This window comes from Hakea prostrata, chromosome 5 (assembly GCF_041222555.1).
Source record: "Hakea prostrata isolate BN-2017 chromosome 5, UWA_Hpros_2, whole genome shotgun sequence".
NCBI lineage: Eukaryota > Viridiplantae > Streptophyta > Magnoliopsida > Proteales > Proteaceae > Hakea > Hakea prostrata.
In genome coordinates, this window is record NC_142604.1 from 38,309,996 (window position 1) to 38,329,313 (window position 19,318).

Genomic DNA, 19,318 nt, shown 5'->3' on the forward strand with positions numbered 1-19,318 from the left:
TTCTTTATCTCTTCAATATTTCGGAGTTGGCCCATAATCACACATCTCTAGCCCATCATGCTCCAGATCAGGCCCATTTTTGCATTTGAGAATTTGAATGAACTTCTTGACGTGTAAAATAGCATGATTCAAGCCCAAAACTCCAAATATTTGCTTAAATCTTGAAAAGTCCTAAAATCTGCAAAAACAACATAAAACCCAAGGTAACTCCACTCTAAGTGTATAAAATGCATGCTTTATGCCCTAAGATTTCACACATAAATGTGCTTATCAGCATACAAATCCCTAACACAACCTCTTTCAAGTGGAACCCAAATCGGTCTGGTTTGTGTTATTTCTCTTACAGCTTCAACAATGGTTCTCTCAAGGCCTGTAACGATGTAAAGAAACTGGCAGTTAAGGTTACTTCACCAAAGGTGACGAACGAGGGGGCTTTGTCACCAGAACTTCCACCAGAAGCTACGCCATCCCCAATCTCTAGTGGGATTCTCCCATCAACTCCGGCATTCCGGTGGCCGTTTCTTCACCATCAACATCAAAAGAGTTCACCGAGCCCGGCACCAAGTCTAATCCCTAAGATTCTGTCCATAGTGTTGGATTCCGGTGGCGGAATTCCTTTCACTAACAGTAATCTGGAGATGCCTCTCCCTACTGGTCACCCGGATTCTGTGACAGGATACCCTCTGCCCACCTCTAGTCTCGGAGGAAGACGGGTTCAAGTGGTGAGGATGCTCGCGGTTCAAATTACACTACAGTGCTCGGTTTGGGGTTTTCGGTAAAAAGAATCATGAATGGCGTCTATATTCCTAGTAAGATAGCAGATGCTCTCCTTTTAGACCCCAACCGAAGAAAAAAAATTGAGAGAGAAAGAATATGTGCAAGCAGCCATCATTTCCACTGAAGTGAGTTGAGGAGGAAGCTGTGTGGATCAACTGGTTAGAGTGGAGATTCTAAGAAAGCCCGAAGAATTTGCTTGTTGAAGTCTTCAAAGCTGTGTTTTCTGCTAGCGATTTTCACTTCACCAAGGAACAAGTTGTCGGGAACCTCACTCGCCATTCCGTCGTGGTTCGTACACACACAATTGCAGGGATTGAGTTCAAAAAAAAAAAAAAAAAAAAAAAAAAGAGAGAGAGAGAGAGGGAGGTGTAGAAAAACACCACCGCCATCTCCTAATAGCAGACATGTGTATGCCACTACCCTAATTGCAGATTGGGAACCTAAAGTTAATTGGGTTTCCTTTGATAGCTTTCGGCCCAAATTGTTAGTTTGATGACAGGGCTTACCCCCAAAGAGATCATACCAAAATATGTAACTTTAAAATGAAGATTTCAGCCATCTTAACGTACGATCTTGGTGATCCGCATTCCCATATTAATCGAAGATCTTAACAATCCATCATTCCATATCAAGATTATCTTATTGTATATAGACTTTGATATTTCCATATTAGAGAAGATTAGTTCCATTATAAATATGTAATGAATAACTCAATAGAAGAGTTGAATTTATCTTGTCCTAATTTTTTTCTTTGTATTTAATATATTTTCTTTATTTTATAACACTTTATCAGAATGACTCCGCTCAAAGTAATTGCATTTTGAGAAGAAAGACAGCATACTATATACCATTATGCTTTCTATTCGAAGATAAAAAGGATGATCAACCTCCCCGCGCATTTTTGTAACAATGAAGTTTGTCTTCTTCATCTTGTAATGTAAGTGCATCATGATTAAGATATATATTTTATTGAATCTAAGAGTCAAACAAAGAATAAGATATTAGGTTGCCTTGACAGATGTGGTTTGTCATTAATCAATCTCAACATGATGGTTTTATTTATTGTATATAGTGGTTATTAGCTTTGCACCATAAATACTGTTGGATGTACCTGAAGCTGCAAGATTTGAAACTGTAAATGAATATAGTTCTGCAGGTACACATGAAGTTGCAAGATTTAAAACGTAAATGAGTACCAGTATTACACTTTTTAAAACTAGTTCTCAATTGAAATTATGTGGAGAAAATATTATTGATGAGGACTTACTGGAAAGAAAAATATTTTTCGACTTTTCATGTTTTAAATGTGCTATTACAATAGCAATATCATGAAAAAGAGTTTTAAAAAAAATACTCTGAATGATATCATTTTTTTTGTGACTGAGTAAAATAATGGATTATAAATGAAAAATCATGAAGCTTGTTCTATTGGGTCTGCTCCATTCTTTGAAGTGAATGTAGTAACAATTCATGATAAGCCTGAAAGAAGGCAAAAGATGGAATAATTACCGTAATTATGATAGAAATAAATAAGAAAATAATAATGATTCTCAATTTAAATGGTCTAGAAGTAAATATAATATTTATCATTGATGTGATATAAAATATCATTAGGCATGTATTTATCGTACTCTATAATATTTCGTTAAGCTTTGTCAAGCTTTAATTAAATGAATGAAAATAATGTGGAGATAAATTTGACTTTCTAAAATAATGATACTGAAGCAAATTTTGTCTGTAAAAATGATGATTTTGATGACCTCACAGATATTACATATCTAGATGCTGTAAACTCCTTTGAAAATAAAAATTGAAGATTTGTTTGTATTACTGGAGTTCAAATAAAAATAAAATTGATATTATGTTAGTTTGTAATTATTTTCCCATAAGATCTTATCTTATATGTTAGTTTATCTTAAATTTAATATTTTTTCCTTCTAATTTTTTTAAATTGACTTTCTATATATTTTTTGATGTATTTTATTTTATTTTGATGAAGAATATGAACATTCTCTAATGTGCTACAACGCATATTATACTGAGAGAAAAAAATATTTATCTCATTTGATGACATGAAAACCAATGTTCATACAATAATTGATAGTACAACATTGATTGATAGTTTTAGAAGAGCTAATCTATTATTACCTGGGAGATCAAATTGGCTATAAATAATGCATTATTTTGTAGTAATTTTCAATAAACTTATTAAGTTTCAAAGGTATTTGCCAAAATGATTATCAGATTGAGACTCCAATGATGGTAAAAGTGAATATCTATACATTACTACAAAAATGTTAAATTTTTTCTCCCGATTTGTACTACACGAATATTTGCATAGTTGAAACACATATTTGGGTAAATCAAAAGAACATTGATTCTGATAGTTTTATTATTTGGCATGACCTATCGGATAATCCCGGATCAAGTATGATGTGAAAAAGTTATTGAAAATTCATTTGTTATCTTTAATTAAGTGAATTTTTTATGTTGCTTGTTTTCAAGGGAAATCTATTATTAGATATTCATGAGCTAAAGTTGATATTGAATATTTTGTGTTTTTGAAAAGTGTACAGGGTGAAATATATGGACAGATTCACCCATCATGTGGACCATTTAGAGAATATATAATTGTAGTAGATGCAACTATAAAATGATCATATGTATATTCATTATGAACTCACAATTTGGTATTTGCGAGATTGCTTGCTCAAATAATTAAATTAAGAGCACAATTTATATATTATAAGATAAAAACAATTTATCTTGATAATGTTGGTGAATTTACATCTCAAGCTTTATAATTCATGTATAACAACTGAGATTATTGTTGCTCATTTTATGTCCAGAATGGTTTGGCAAAATCATTTATTAAATGTCTCAAATTAATAGCTAAACCATTATGAGAACAAAATCTCATGTCAGCATGCGGATATGCTATTTTATATGTAGCATTACTTGTATGCATCAAGTCAACAAGTTATTATTAATTCTCCCTATTATAATTGGCTTAAGGTTAGAAGCCAAATATTTCTCGTCTTACAATTTTTGGATGTGTGGTTTATCTTTCAATTGCTCCACTACAATGCACAAAGATGAATACCCAAATAAAGTTGGGAATATATGTTTGATATGTATTTTCTTATATAATTCAATATCTTGCCAATGATTGTAGATTTATTTAAAGTAAGACTTGCTGATTATCAATTTGATGAATTAGTTTTTCCAACATTAGGGGGGAGAGAATAAATAGTTGGAAAAAAAGATTGATTGAAATGCATTATCATTATCTCATTTAGATCATTGCACTGAGCAATGTGAACCTGAAGTTCAAAAGATAATGTATTTACAAAGTAGTATAAATCAACTGCCAAATTTGTTGAATTGCTAAGAGTTACTAAATTTTATATTTCAGCTGCAACTAATTTGGGTTAATGTTCTGGCAGGACAATCTATCAATGCAACTGAAATTAAACCACGTTTAAAACGTAAAATACCAATGATAAAATCTTAGAGAAAGGAAATGAGCAAATGATCAAAATGATCATAATATGAAAATAATTGATTATAAAAATCCTGAAGACAACTTTCTATAAAACCCTAGAAGAGGTTTAGGTACCTAATAATAATAAAGAGATCTCGATTAGTTATGTCATTGCAGGAAGAAGATGGAACCGAAAAGATAAAGTGATCAACAACATTTTTGCATGTTATGTTATTGTTGAAATAATACAACAAGACAAGAATCTTGAAAATAAATTTGTTAATGAATGTAAATGAAGAAATGATTGGCCAAAATGTAATGACGTAATCCAAACAGAATTGAATTCATTCACAAAAGTAAAGTTTTTGGACCTGTAGTTCAAACATTTGAAGGTACAAAATTAGTGTGGGTGAAATGAGTTTTCATTCAAAAATGAAATGAGAAAAAGAATGAAATCGTAATATATAAAGCATGAACTATGACACAAGAATTTTCACAAAGGCCTATCATTGATTATATGGAAACATGTTCTTTTATGGTGAATGCAATCACCTTCAAATATCTTATTAATTTGGCAGTATATAAAAATTTTGATATGCGTCTAATGGATATTATTACAACCTATTTATGTAGCTCACTTGAGTTGAAAATTTATATGAAAAACCCTGAAGGATTCAAAATACCTAAAGAACATAAAAATTCTTAAGAAATTTGTTCAATAAGGCTTCAAAGTGATCATGACATATATGGTATAATCTTCTTAGTGGATATTTACTAAATGAAGAGTATAAATATGATCCAATTTATTATTGTGCATATATTAAAGGATATGAATCTAATTTTGTTATAATAAGTGTATATGTTGATGACTTAAATATCATTGGAACTCTTAAAGAGCTTCCAAAAGAACTTCCAAAAGCAGTAGGCTATTTGAGAAAGAACTTGAAATGAAAGATCTTGGAGAGACAAAGTATTGTTTTAGCTAGCAAATTGATCATTTGACAAAGTAGAATATTCGTTCATCAATCAACTTCTATAGAGAAGATTTTTAAGCGATTTTACATGAATAAAGTACATCTATTGAATACTCTGATGGTTATAAAATCACTCGACATAAAAAAAGATTCATTTAGATCCCAATAAAACAATGAAGAATTTCTTGATCCTGAAATACCATATTTCAATGCAATTGGGGCATTAATGTATCTTGCTAATAATACATAATCGAATATATCATTTTCTATAAGTATATTAGCAAGATTTATCTATTTTCCAATGTGAAGACCTTGTAATGTTGTTAGACATATATTTCAGTATCTTTGAGGAATTATTGACATGATGTCATTTTATGAATGTGGATATCAACTTACATATTATACAGATGCATGATATTTATATGATTTGCATAAAACTAGATCTCAAATATTCTATGTATTCACAAATGAAGGTTAGCTTCAACAAAACAAATTATAACTATAACTTCTTCAAATCATGCAGAGAAAATACTGATTTATGACGTAAGTTGACAATATATTTGGTTAAGATTAATGTTACAATACATTTAGGAAGCATGCGGTATTCTATTAGAAAAGATGTTTCAATAATATTATAAGAAGATAATGCTACATGCATAGCTCAATTGAAGGGATGATACATCAAAGGAGATAGAACGAAACATATTTTACTGAAATTTTTCTTCACTCATTATCTTCATTAAAATGGTAAATCGATGTTCATTAAATTTGTTCACTTCATTAAAATGGTAAATCGATGTTCATTAAATTTGTTCAAGTGATAATTTGGTAGATTTATATACTAAGAAATTGCTTACCTTAAAGTTTGAGAAGCTGGTTTATTATATTGGAATGTGTGTACTCAAAGATACTAATGATGTTATCATCGGGGGGGGGAGTAAACTGGTTGCTAAGCTTGTCTCTGTCTGGTGCCCTCACTACCCATAAAATATAGTTGTTGCAACTCCTCAAACCCATAGCTAGTTCTTCCATCTGCTCAACTCCAAGCTCAAGCATGCTTCCAAACGACACATAGATAACTGATCCACTTTTCCTATTTTCGTCATCCCTTCAATTACCTAAATAGAATAGATACCCGTAACTCAAGAGTAGATCAAACTTAGAAGCACTAAGATTATAAGAATCTCATAGAAAATGGGAAATATTTTAAAATCCACACTTAAATACAGAGGGGTTGATAAAATGATTGCACCATTCCCATGAATAATAGAAATGTCAATTCCTAAGAAGTCTCACAAGAACTCTTTGCTAGAAGATCCAATGAACATCACATAAAAATATCACTAAGTTAATTTGATCCTATGGAACCCAAAAAAGTAACAAATTAAAGAAAAAAAGAAAAAAAAAAAAGAGGAAATGTTAACAAAACAAGACAAAATGTTTCGATACTCACCTCAGCCTCCAATTTGTCGAAGGAATTAACAAGAACCTAATCTGCTTTTTCTATATTGGAGAATTGATTCATAACTACTTGCAGGTAAACAGGGCAAGATTCTACCAAATAAACAATAGATGGCAACTCTTGTGGTTCAAGTGGTGGCCGCCCAGGAACTGAAACAGTTCTACACATGCCTGCAGATGGTGGGGATGTGATAACTGATAAGTCCCCTGTGCACTTGGTAGTATATGTAATCAACAGCACAAGACTGAGTGAAGAATGCAGCTGCAACCAAACCAAATTCTTCGGCTACATCTAAAGCCCATGGCAAGAATGGATCATACACAAGGCAATGGAAAGGGTAACCTGAATCATATTGTTTCTTTATGAGCTCAGATAAGGTTTGTGAACCTCTTTCTTTAAAACTTGAGTGGTGGGTCTGGACACTGTCTGCTTCAGCTACACCACCTTCATCGAACCCATCAGAGATGGTCTCAATTCCAACTGAACTTGATTCGAATCTCATGGACTTGGAGATGAAAATGGTCACAGCCAGTGTGGCTTTCAGGCCTTCGGAAACTAGACGTTTAGAGAATTGAAGGATTGGGTTTATGTGGCCTTGGGCTGGGAATGGCACCAGTAGTACATGGCCTCTGTGCTCTTTCTTCTCCCTCTCTCTCTCTCTCTCTCACTCAGTGTGTGTGTGTCTCCCTCTGTGGTATAACTATCTATCTATATATACGTAGAGGGCTAAGGCAGAAGAAGATCAGAAACCATCATTCCGTTATTTAGGTGAGCACAGAATTGAAAATTATTCTATTGCAGATGCTCGACCTGTGAACCATAATCAAAAGAAATTTTTAGTCCCGGACACTTTTTACTGAAAAAAGATCAAAAGGGCAGTGATATAACTTATCTTGATATGTTAACTAATTTGGTATTTTTAATTATCATCTAACTATTTTTCTATTCAAAAATCATATATTTCCCATCGTGCTTTGATTCCATTCTTTTGTATCTCAGATTTTCAAGAGTGACTAGGAATGCAGTGTTTCTTGGTAAAAAGTGTAGACAAAAGTTTTAATTTTATTCTTTTTATTATATACACAGCCATGTTTGGTGCATCCTTGAATTTCAACCATTAAGTTCATTAGGTAAATGCCTTTTGTGATGAGAGGAGGATAGGGTTTTCAGTCCTTTTCACCGCCCTGCCTCTCTACAACTTTTATAAAGAAGGTTTTCTACCTTAGTCGACTTCATTTTCAAGTTGTGGCATCTCCGCCCCTATGGCCTGATTCTTTTCCGCTGCAGTAGCATGTCAATCTCTGCCATAGCGGTGTTTTTCATTTCTTTCCCTTCTCTTGTTTCTGGGGTTACAACATTTGTATTCCACTTTTTCTTGTTTACCTCATGGCTACTGCATGTGAGCCTAGTGATTTTGACCACATCAGCCACTAGTTCTTCAGACAAATTGGCTTCGAAACCATCTGGACTGCATCTAGGGTTTTCTCCATTCCCACAAAGCCCCAGGCCACATCTGGTGATCCCTGCTGGGTGGCATTCAACGCGTCAGATGGGATCTCCTTCCGGTGTCCTTGGTCTTGGTTTGCAATTTGTTCAGAAGTTAGGGAGTAGTGATATTGGGTAGGTGTATCTAGTAGAGCTAAAAGGCACCTCAGATTGCATCTGCACTGCAAAGGTTGTGGATGACAATAAACTCGAGAATCAAAAGAAGGGAGGCAGACCTAGGATTGAAAAAGAAAGATTAAGTTATGGGAAGGTGGCGGCTGAACGGCTGTGCAAATTGCTTGGCTGAGCGGTTCTAAAAATCCTACGAGTAAATTTGGTGGGATTCAATCTGAATCGTCTATCATAAATGGTTGAGATTTAATTCAATACATTTAATTGTAGGATTTATTTACACAGCCGTTCAGCCGCATTTATGCCTTAAGTTATTTTTTGCAACCTTGGCTTGCGCGGATGGATTTGTGTGTGAGCCATCATGCTTTGCCTTGGCACATACAATTTTGGGTTTGCCTACTTGGTTGATTAATCAATGGACTGATATGCTTCTTAGTTGATTGCTGCTCAACAGTGCGGCTGCTACAATATTTTATGCCTTGGCAACAGATGGTTTTGCTGACACTTCACATTAGCTGAATTTGTTTCTCTCGTGCCATGTTGGGGGTGTTGATGATCTCTACAGTGGCCCTTGGTGTTTACTTGTTACCAAGACACTTCAGCCAAGCCTGCAAGTTGAAGTGTGGGGATTTGAGATGTTGTCGGCTGGTGGTCTGGTGTATCACTGGGTTAGGTTTGTTCGAGTGTTTACTCATCATATGGTGTATGCGTGTTTTATTTACAAAACTAGTCCTAGGGTTTTTTTGGCTTTAATCATTACCTTAGCTTGGATGACCATATCTAATGCATGTATTACAGTTTGGTCATATTCCCCTCCTGGTTTCGTGTCCATATTTTAACCTTGTGTTTTCATACTTTTATCTCTTTAAATTTCAATGAATGAAGTTACTTTTACCAAAAAAAGAATTTTCAACCATTGAATGGGGGGATGACAAGTAGCATATTATCATGCTTATTTAATGTTTGAAAATACAATTGTATACATATACAACCGTGGATGGAAGCTATAGAAATAAGTTTCCTTCAAGTCTAGTTGCGCTTAATAGGGAATCAAGTAGAAATGTTCCATTACTCTTTAAGCTGCCACAATTAATCAACCTTGAGGCTTTAATCTCATATTGTAGCTGTTAAAATGAGCACCAAGAAATTCCGAATTGGAACAAAAACAAAAACGAAGCCATAGAGATTTAATGTAGTTCACACACCAATGTGGGCTACGTCCATAGATGAAGAAGAACTTTCCACTATGTATAAGAAGAACAAAATGGAGATCCACAACCAATTACCAGAATGACATTACAAAAACTCTCACCCAAAACCCTAAACGAAAATCCAAATCTGTCAATGACCTTGTAGACCAAAATAAGGTACATACATATTTATATATATATATATATAGAGAGAGAGAGAGAGAGAGAGTCCAATCAGGTAAACGGGTCAATCCATCGAGTCGCCTATTGGTCCAAGCCCTCTACTTCTGCTACAAATCTTCAAAAATAGGTCATGGGTTGCCAAAATATGCCGGTGCAGGTCTATCTTTGAAGTCGGGTATAAAAATTCAGGTCACAACATAACAATAATCATGAAACAAATGCTCCACCCACCATAACTAAGGACAGTTGTGCTTGCTCGCTATTTTAGTGGGACCACTACCTAGTTACATAGCCCCTACACTACGACATTGAGCAAATGATAGAACATGCAAGAGATGAACAAAATAGAATATTTAGTCGTTGGAGGTGCAATGTAATAATTTCACATGAACCGTGTTGTACAATCCCCTAAAATCCTAACTCGATAACCCATCATCTTATGTCCGTGAACTCGAAGTGCTAATAGAAAGCAACTTTGGACCATTCGAGTTGAGACGGAGAGTCTGGAAGTTAAATCTATGGACTTGGAAGAACTAGGAGATGACTTGATCACCTTGACTAATTTCAAGAGGAGAGAGAAAGTTAGCCTAGAGGGTTTAAAAAGGAGATTTTGAGATTTGGCACACACAGAAACCAATGCAGGAGGATCCCAATGCCGAGGTAAAGTATATCGTTAAGTCAAGAAAGTTTAGAAGCTCCTACCCTTCAAAGCTGTCGAAAACCGATTTTACATGTGAAAGTTATGGGGGTGGTTGATTGGGGGTAACATATTAGTTTGACTGACCGTCCCCTACTCAAAAAAGGGGCAATTTTGGGATTTTAAGTCAAGAAACCATATTTTATTGCTTTCTAATCTCATAAACGAATTGTTTATGCTATTTGGAGGTTGAGAGCTTGGGAGAGGAGAATAGCTTGGAGCTTGCTGAGATTCTTACACGTGTGATGGCGCTAAAATGCAAATTGCAAGGCTAATCACAAGTGAAGGTAAGAGACCCTAAAATCCTTATTTCAACTGTTCCTTCTGGTATTTACCGTGGTTATTTGCAATAATGATGGGAGTGGTGGAAGTTGGTATAAAATTAATGTTCATTCTTTCTCCCCATTATGTTTTCCAACCCCTTTGAGTGATGAATCATGCTATCCTTTCCATTCGAGACCGGTTCATCCTCTTAGAGACTCCCGCGGGCAAGACTTTAAGACCAAATTGGGGCTTTTTGGTTTGATACTAGTTGGAATGTTTGGAAGGAGTTTTTGGGACAATACTATTGTTCCATTGAAGTCCCAAACCCCCCCCCCCAAATCATTTAATTTCGAAACAAGTTTGCAAATGTAGTTTTTTTGTTGTAGCCAAGGAGGGACCGTCGACTGGCCTTGGTGAGCTTGACTTGCCGCCCCCTATTCGGGTGTGCAAGTTGGGTTTGTTTGATGCCTACTTTGATTCCCGACTTAAACCTAATTTAATCTTTATGTTTTCTAGGGTTCTTGTATCTTGTTAGCATCCTTGATGGTGGATTTCTTAGACTCTTGGAGACTATTTTGTCATTGACGGATGAAGTATACATTATCATATATTTGTGTATTTGATTTGGTTCTACTTCTTGTGATTGTAAATGTCGCATATTGTATTCATATGAATTGATGTGAGACTTTGCATGGATATATAGTAATATGATGTTTTATGCTTATGTTGCCATTCAATTTATTCAAATGATGTTTGAGAATGTGATGTGTGGTGAAGTTGGGTGGTATGGTATTATCTGTGTGTATATACACACCAACTTGGGGTTGTAGGTCCACCCATTACCCCTGGTGCCTATGCATCGCCGAATATCCATTTACCCGAATACCCGGGGGTGTGATCTACATATTAGGTCTTAGACAATCACCAACCATTCCACACAATAGTCCAATCATGAGCAAGAATAAATCAATGTTATAATATTAATAAAGAATTAAATCAAGTATTAAGGATCTCAAAAAAAAAAAAATCAAACTGCGGAAGTGATGTCAAATCTAACGTAAACAACTAGAAAGAATAAAGAAAGTCAAAATTTTCTAAGTGTTCTAGTGTTTCGCCTTGTTCTTTGATTGCTTGTACACTTGCAACTTATGATCAATTTCTAGCTCATAGTCCCACTGGCAAATGAGGCGTCTCCTATCATTGTTGACGGGGCCATAATAGTGCTTCATACCGGTTTAGGGATCGTACCACAAGCTACAGTTAACTCCCGTTGTTTCGTTAGCTGAATAATATAAGGGAAGTGTTTCCGAACCGGAGCTCGAGATCTCTTTTTCACCTGTATAATCATCTAAAACAACAATTTCCCCGAAGGGTGAGCTTAAAAGAACTCAGTGAGTAGTTCACAAATAATTAATATCACAATCCAAATCAATACATCACATGGTGCAATTTGACATGAGGCAAAATGAAAATATGCAACTATACTCTAATGATGCTAGTCTCTAATGGCAGACACGCCTTAAGATAGAACACCAACCTCCTTTGGGTAGGTTTTGTCACTTTGATCTCTCACGAGTTGGTTACCAGTATTGAGATCCCGGGTAAGGGGTTAAGGCATCCTTTTGAATTATCACCATGGCTGGCTCTCACCACCATTAGTATGAGTATTGGTGCATTTCAGAGGTATACCTAGCCCAGTGCAACTCAACTACTTAGTCACATCAACTTAGGTTCAGATACTTCTCCTCATGCATCTCACAATCTTGGTTTAGTATCCTCCCCTTCTAGAGTCAACGTATCCTATGGCACCTACTAGCTCAGACTATGCATTCTCTTAACCCTATTGGTCATCCAAATATAATGGATGGGAAGCTCTAATGTCCTCTCACGGGTTGGCTACCGGTCTTAAGTGCCCATGATCCCAAGTCTATTATATGCAACCTACCAATGAATGGCCCACCACAATGTGGTTGTGTCCTCCCACGGGTTGGTTACCTGTCTTGGGCGCCCACGCCCCCACACTCTGCCACGGGTCACTCAGCATCAATACCTATGGTGATAGGGTGTGATATGACAGGGTTTTTAACTAACTCAACTAAACTTCCTAGTTAGAACATCCAATAATTATGAAAAGTGCCAAGGGGCATCGTAGGATTATGTCTCACACCACCTCCACTAATCTCCCAAGACAGAAACACCCAAATGGTATTCCCTAATTCACAATGAACAACTTACATTCACATTACAAGATGGATTCAATCACATTCTCGATAAACATGTCAATCTAAGTCCATACAGTCACATGTTAATCCATATATCATAAACATTATTAATCACATGTATACTTAAATTTTTAGAGTCATAATAATCATTCATAAACCCTAAAACAACATGTAATTATGTAAGCAAGTTTCATAACAATCAAGAATGTAACAATGGTTATGTGCAAGTGAACGTCCTCACCTTGCTATCGATTGTAACCTTGTAAAAATAGGTCAAAGAGTATGTTTAGGCTTCCCAAAAAGTCCTATCAACATGTTGGTTCAAAGTTATAAATAACCCTAAAGGTATGACAATGAAAAGAAAAACAAACAACCAATACAACAAGGTGTGGTGGTTGCTTAGGGCAACCAAGGCAATCAACCTAGACATGCAACCTACCAGAGCATGGGCTGGTCAATGGGTGGGTTGCTCAAGGCAACCCGGCCATGCAATCAGCCTTCTATGTACGGATAGATTTGGCTCAAATTGACAGAAAGCTTCTTGTTTGGGTTCTAAACTAGTCCGAATATACTTAGAAAATTATGAAATCATACTAGAACATGATTTATCATAGTTTAGAGATCAAACAAAGCAAAAAGAATGAAACCTAACGAATCTTATATTAGGTCTTCTCCAAGATCTAAATGCAAGATTCACCAATGAACCAGAGTGAGTGGGGATTCACTCTAGAGTAAAGAAGATAGAAGAATTAGGTTGATACAACAAGTAGAAGCCTCAAGTAGGTATTGGCTGTAGGAGGAATCAATCATAGAAGAGAACTAGAATGAAAAAGATGAATACTAACCTTTAAGAAAGCAAATCGGTGTTCGAAAACCTTGACGGATGCCCTCCACACTTTCTTTCACCTTGGGGAGGGTTCTCTTGAGGAGCTTTGACATTCTCTGATGGCCTTAGAACATAATGACGTGTTTTAGAACGAAAAATTATTCAATAGGGCTCCCAAAAGGCCCTTTTTCCCGAAACTAGGCTGGTCGCCTGGGGCGACTAAAGCAGGCAACCAGCCCCAAGTACTTTTGTTTCAGGAGAAAAGTTAAGGCGTTGAATGCCCTAGCCCTTAGGTCATTTTCTATGCTATAGAATAGTCTTACTTGAGTTTTTGGGACATTCTACATGTGTCATAATCGTATTCTTGATCCATCTACCAAATCTGTCAACGTCCGAATTAGATCTTCTTCCAAATTCTGACAAAACTCCCAACTTAGCATCATCTCCATCTACTTTCATTGGTTCGAAAACCAATCCAATGGTCTTTACTTGGATGGTCCACAGTTGCCTTCTACCTGCACTCCGGGTTTTTGGACCTACAATATGGATTTTCGGTTAGGATTTTGGGGGATTTCACACATCCACTTAGACTTACTAGGTGCATAGTTAGAAGGAGATAGATGCATTAGCTAGTAAACCTTGATGAATGCTATCATTGATGTTTGATATATATTGCATATGATATGTGTGTTGGATGCGCGATATGTGATTAAGTTGACCTCATTGAGTTTTGTTTCCTCAAAAATACTTCTTAGATTCTAATGCAAGTTTTGATGTACTTGGAGAGTTCACCATCGGTGAAGTCCTACAAAGGACCGACAGGAGAGGACACGAAGGCGCATGGAGAGTCATGCCCCTGCTTGGACTACTCATATGGAGTCTAGCTATAGTTGAGACTCTAGCAAGAGTTTATGGAGATATTGTTGTCTTGATTTTATTATTGTACATCCTTTGTCATGTGGTTTGGCAATGTCATTGAATATTCTATACATTCCTTGATACGTTACAGACTTCCGCTGTTAAACACTAACTTTCCTTTGATTTATGACTATTATTTTTATTAAATTTGATTAATACTTTGAGGATGATTGTAATAACATTGATATTTGATACATTTATTTCCTTTGCTCTCGGATTATGCTATATTATGCTATATGGTTATAGATTGGCCGTAAACCTAGATTTTGTAGTGTAATACTCGCACAGGTATTAGGGTGAGACCGGATCTATGAAATCATGCAAAACCCTAATATGGAAATCCTTAGTGAAGATCCCCTTTTTGGAAACCTTGTTTCACTTTGGAAGAAGATGTAATTGGAAAGATGTTGGAATGAAGGTGGACCATGGAGACAGTGATGATACCCTTAGAAGGTCCTATAAAACCAAGTAAGACCCCTTTCTTAAGTTGGTGAAGGACCCAGGTGAAGCTTGAGACTTTCGGAGACCAAAAATCTGATTTTTACCCTCTGGCATTGCTTGGTCGATTTCCTTGATCGCCCCAAGCGACCAAGCCAAGCAACCAAGGTTTTCTCCAAGGCAAAATTGTCACTTTTGAAAAAATTAGGGTTTTTGGAGCCCTATATATACAAACATCAATCTAATTCGTACCACTTCGCCTAAATTGTTGGAGAATATGAGAAGAACCCTAGAGTTCTCTCTTCAAAGCCAAGGAAGATCCCCAAGCATCCATAGGAGTTTCTTCGTCGAATCCTCTTCTACAAGGTTAGTATTCGCATCCATTCTCTCTAGGTCTACTCTCTTTACTGTTTCAATCCATTATTGTGATTGTGAGGAAGGTCTTATACTACTGTGATGACCTGATCTCTGATCCTCATAGTCTTAGAGTAAATCCCCGTTCACTCTATTCTTCCAGTGGACAACACAATATGATTTCAGTGTTAAACCTAGTGTGATCTTCATGATCTTAATTCTACTTGTGTTGTTTGACCTCTACAAAATGCTAGATCTATTCTTAAGTGAGTTTTTTTTACCATGATCTACTTTTCTTATCTTTAGAATGAATCTCCATTCATTCTAGTCTATTTGTGAAATATATGGATTGATTTTGGATTAAACCTATTATGTGATCCAATATATTTCTATTCCAATGACCATGTTAGATGCTTAGATCATGCTAGATAGTCTTATTATCCTATTTTAGAATTTTTCCTATTAATTTTGGAGTGTTCCAAACTCGAACAAAGAGTTTCCGATCAAAATTAGAGTTTGTTGTCTATACACAGCAGGCTTGGTGGCTTGCCAAGCAACCAAAGAGGTATGTGACAACAACTTTTCTCTATTTTGTCTCCATTTCGTTTTCAATCATTAGGGTTTGATCCTTATGTTCTACACTTGTTTGTTTAGGGTTATTTTGGTGATTTTGGACTTACCCTCTGATCTCTTTCTTCGGAGTTTACGAATCAAATATAAGGTGAGTATGTTCACTCACAATTAACATAATTATATTCAGTATTTTGATGGAACTTGTATGAATGATTTAACTACTGTTTAGGACTTAATCATTACTGTTATACTTCTGTAATTACAGTATACTATACTATTCATGATGTGATTTACATGCTTATATTGCATGCCAATGATGGGATTGTGAATGGACCTTGATATGATAATTGTGTAGGTTGTGGTTGTGGAATGGGGAATGCCTTTTTGATGTTTCTGTCATTGGATACCGGTGGAGGTGGTAAGGGATGCATTCCTATAGTGCCCCTTGGCGCTTTCCTTAACTACTGATTGATATACCTAAGTTTTGTCTAGAAGTGCTTGATTAGGAAACCCTGTCACATCTGACCCTATCAAAACAATTATTGAGGCCGAGTGACTTGTGGCAACAATAGGGATTTGTGGGCGTTCAAGACCAGTAGCTAACCCGTGAGAGGACACAAATTACTTTATGGGGGTCATTCATTGGTAGGGTTGCACATAATAAACTGGGGCTCGTGGGTGCCCAAGAGTGAAAGTAGCATGAGGGGACATGAGAGCTTCCCGTTTATTATATGTAGATGACCAATAGGGTTAAGAGTCTATGTAGCCAAGAAGGAGACGATGATTCTAGGGGGAAAGGTACAGGAAATAATTGCGAGAAACGAGGAATGGACATATCCAACTCTAAAGTAGATGTGACTCAGTAGATGACATGCATTGGGCTAGGTATAACCCTGACACGCTCCAATACTCATAGCAATGGTAGAGTGAGATAGTGATGACCTAAACCCCAGCCATGGAAAGTCAGAGAAGGAACCCAAGAGACAGAGATTGTTGAAGGAGAGTGACTGAGACTACCTAGAGGAGTATGATGATTTATCTTAATGTGTGTCTGCAAATAGAGACCAGCATGTATAAAATTAGAACCATACTTGCATACTGTTTCATATCATTTGCATTAATGCCTTGTTCATGTTCTTGAGATTGTGGATGTTATAATTGTTAATTGTGTTTGAACTGCTTGCTGAGTTCATCCTTTGGGGAGCATGTTTTCTTTAGATTGTGTTATAGGAACAAATGATTGCGAGATCCTGAACTACGAGACCATGGCGTGTGACTTGTATGGTTTTCAAGATACTGGCGACTATGAACATCACAGTGAAGTATACCCGTGTGATGACAGAGCGTACTAGGATTAACTGGATCTTGGAGCTAGAGTGTCCCGTGCTGGTGACGAAGACATTTGAGCCTAGACATCATTTGCTGGACATAGATACTCATTATGTTTAGTTTTAGAATGATTTTTTGTTCCTTTATTTCTTTCAGTTGTAATACTTTAGAGATTCAATCTACCTTTCGCATTAGTTTTATAGAGTCTATTTCCACTATACTCTATACTCTAATTTTGTTTTATTCTGGCACTCGATATTCTTTTGTGATCCTTTTGAGATCCATACTTAATTGTTTCTTAATTTACTTTAGTACAATGATTTGTTCTTGCTTTTGAATACATTATTATGCTATGTGGGTATATGATCGCCATGAACTTGATCTTCGAGCAGTGGATCACACCTCCGAGTATTCCAGATAGGGTACTGGCTGGGGGGATGTGACAGGATCCGTCTGGGTGGGATGCGACACACGCAGCCAGGTAAGATCCAATTTCCTAGAAATGAAAAGGTTACTGTTACTAGTTTTGTAGGGACTGTTTTAGATTTTTGGTAGAGGTGGATAAGTTTCATCTGTGGCATCCGAGAGGTAGATCCCGCATCTCATATGAAATTAGATTTGTCCCCTAATTCACTACCATGAGGATAAGCATATCCATGTAATGAACTGAATTTTGTTTCCCATGGCTTAGATATAGTAATTACTGAATTGACAATAAGTGCATTCATTGAAAATTAGATCAACCCATATGAAGCAAGAGTAGAAGGAAGGACTATAAATTTTTCTAGGGGAAATGATATTAACATCTTCTTAGAATTATGGAGTGTAAGGACATACGAGTTTCTTGGTGATCCTTGCAAGCTTTTCTTTTTACGGAAAAGCTAGGTTAGATGTACATATGGTGAACAAACATGTTGCTTTTGTCATGAGAACTTGGCTAGTTAGTTCTGAGATGGTTCCGGGTGAGGTCGATGTGTGAGTGATAATCATAGATCAAAGTTATTTAGCTGAACATGCAGTTCCCTGCTAATGTGCTGCCCTTAATTTTTTTGGGGAGGGGGGAACAAAGAGAACAATTCTTGAGTAAGGAGAAGTCAATGGCCTATAACAATAACATTACACATGGAAATTTATAGTAACCAATTTAGCTCATATATCTTTTGGCAAACAAACGTAAATTCACAGTAGGTTGAATCTAACAGAGCTCTAAACTTATCAATATTATTTGATGAACTTCCACCTTTGCCCATTGCTTCTTTAGGTAAATTCTTCCATTTTAAGGCATTCTTTTTAATCACTTCCCCTATTGTTCCCTCCATAACTTCCCTTATGTAGAACTGTATCTTTTCTTGTCTTACGATCCCTTTGTCATCCATTCGAGCTGTAATTCCCTACTTCCTAGATATCCTCAACATACTTGGCATTCTTGGGTTGATTGACCATTGTGGTAGTGCAACCACTAGCTAGAACACCTAATCTTAGTCCTTCAAGAGTAGAATTCTATCCACAACTTGTAATTAAACGTCCTACCACCTTGTGGGCTAGCACACCTAATTGAGGGCAGCATGAAATCACCAAACATTTCTCTGATGTTTCATCCAGAAATGCATTGCTGACCTTGCCTCTCTCTGATGGCTTCACAATTCTCTAGACGTAGGAGTTGCTCTTCCTCAGACTCAAAAGCTAGGTCCTCCATTTGCTCAACTCCAACCTCACCCAAACTCACAAACAACATGTAGACAACCATTTCATTTTGCCTATTATTTAACCAATTCATACACAAATTAGTACAAGGACTAAAGGGATTTAGATCTAATTTTTGTAATCTTCTGTCCCTTTCTCCATGTACATGCATGGATGATAAAGTTGGTCCAATTAGACTGCACCAACAGTATGGGAGCCCATCCTCTTGCTCTTCACAAAACGCTCCAATGCCATTAGATTGGGGCAACAACTCCCTTTCAGTGGCTATAGTGATGAAGATTCAAAATTACTGCCACCCTTTGACAT

The 19,318-nt window shown here is 36.3% G+C and overlaps 1 protein-coding gene and 1 pseudogene across 1 annotated transcript; one reads left to right on the top strand and one right to left on the bottom strand.

Annotated features, from left to right (window-relative positions):
• The first annotated feature begins 227 nt into the window (after nt 1–227).
• On the top strand, nt 228–779 carry LOC149015921 (uncharacterized). The gene has a single exon (XM_089156636.1). It carries the CDS (start codon nt 228–230, stop codon nt 777–779), a length of 552 nt encoding a protein of 183 aa, XP_089012762.1.
• Nucleotides 780–6,254: 5,475 nt separating this feature from the next.
• On the bottom strand, nt 6,255–19,055 carry LOC149015922 (UDP-glycosyltransferase 74F2 pseudogene; annotated as a pseudogene).
• Nucleotides 19,056–19,318: the final 263 nt, after the last annotated feature.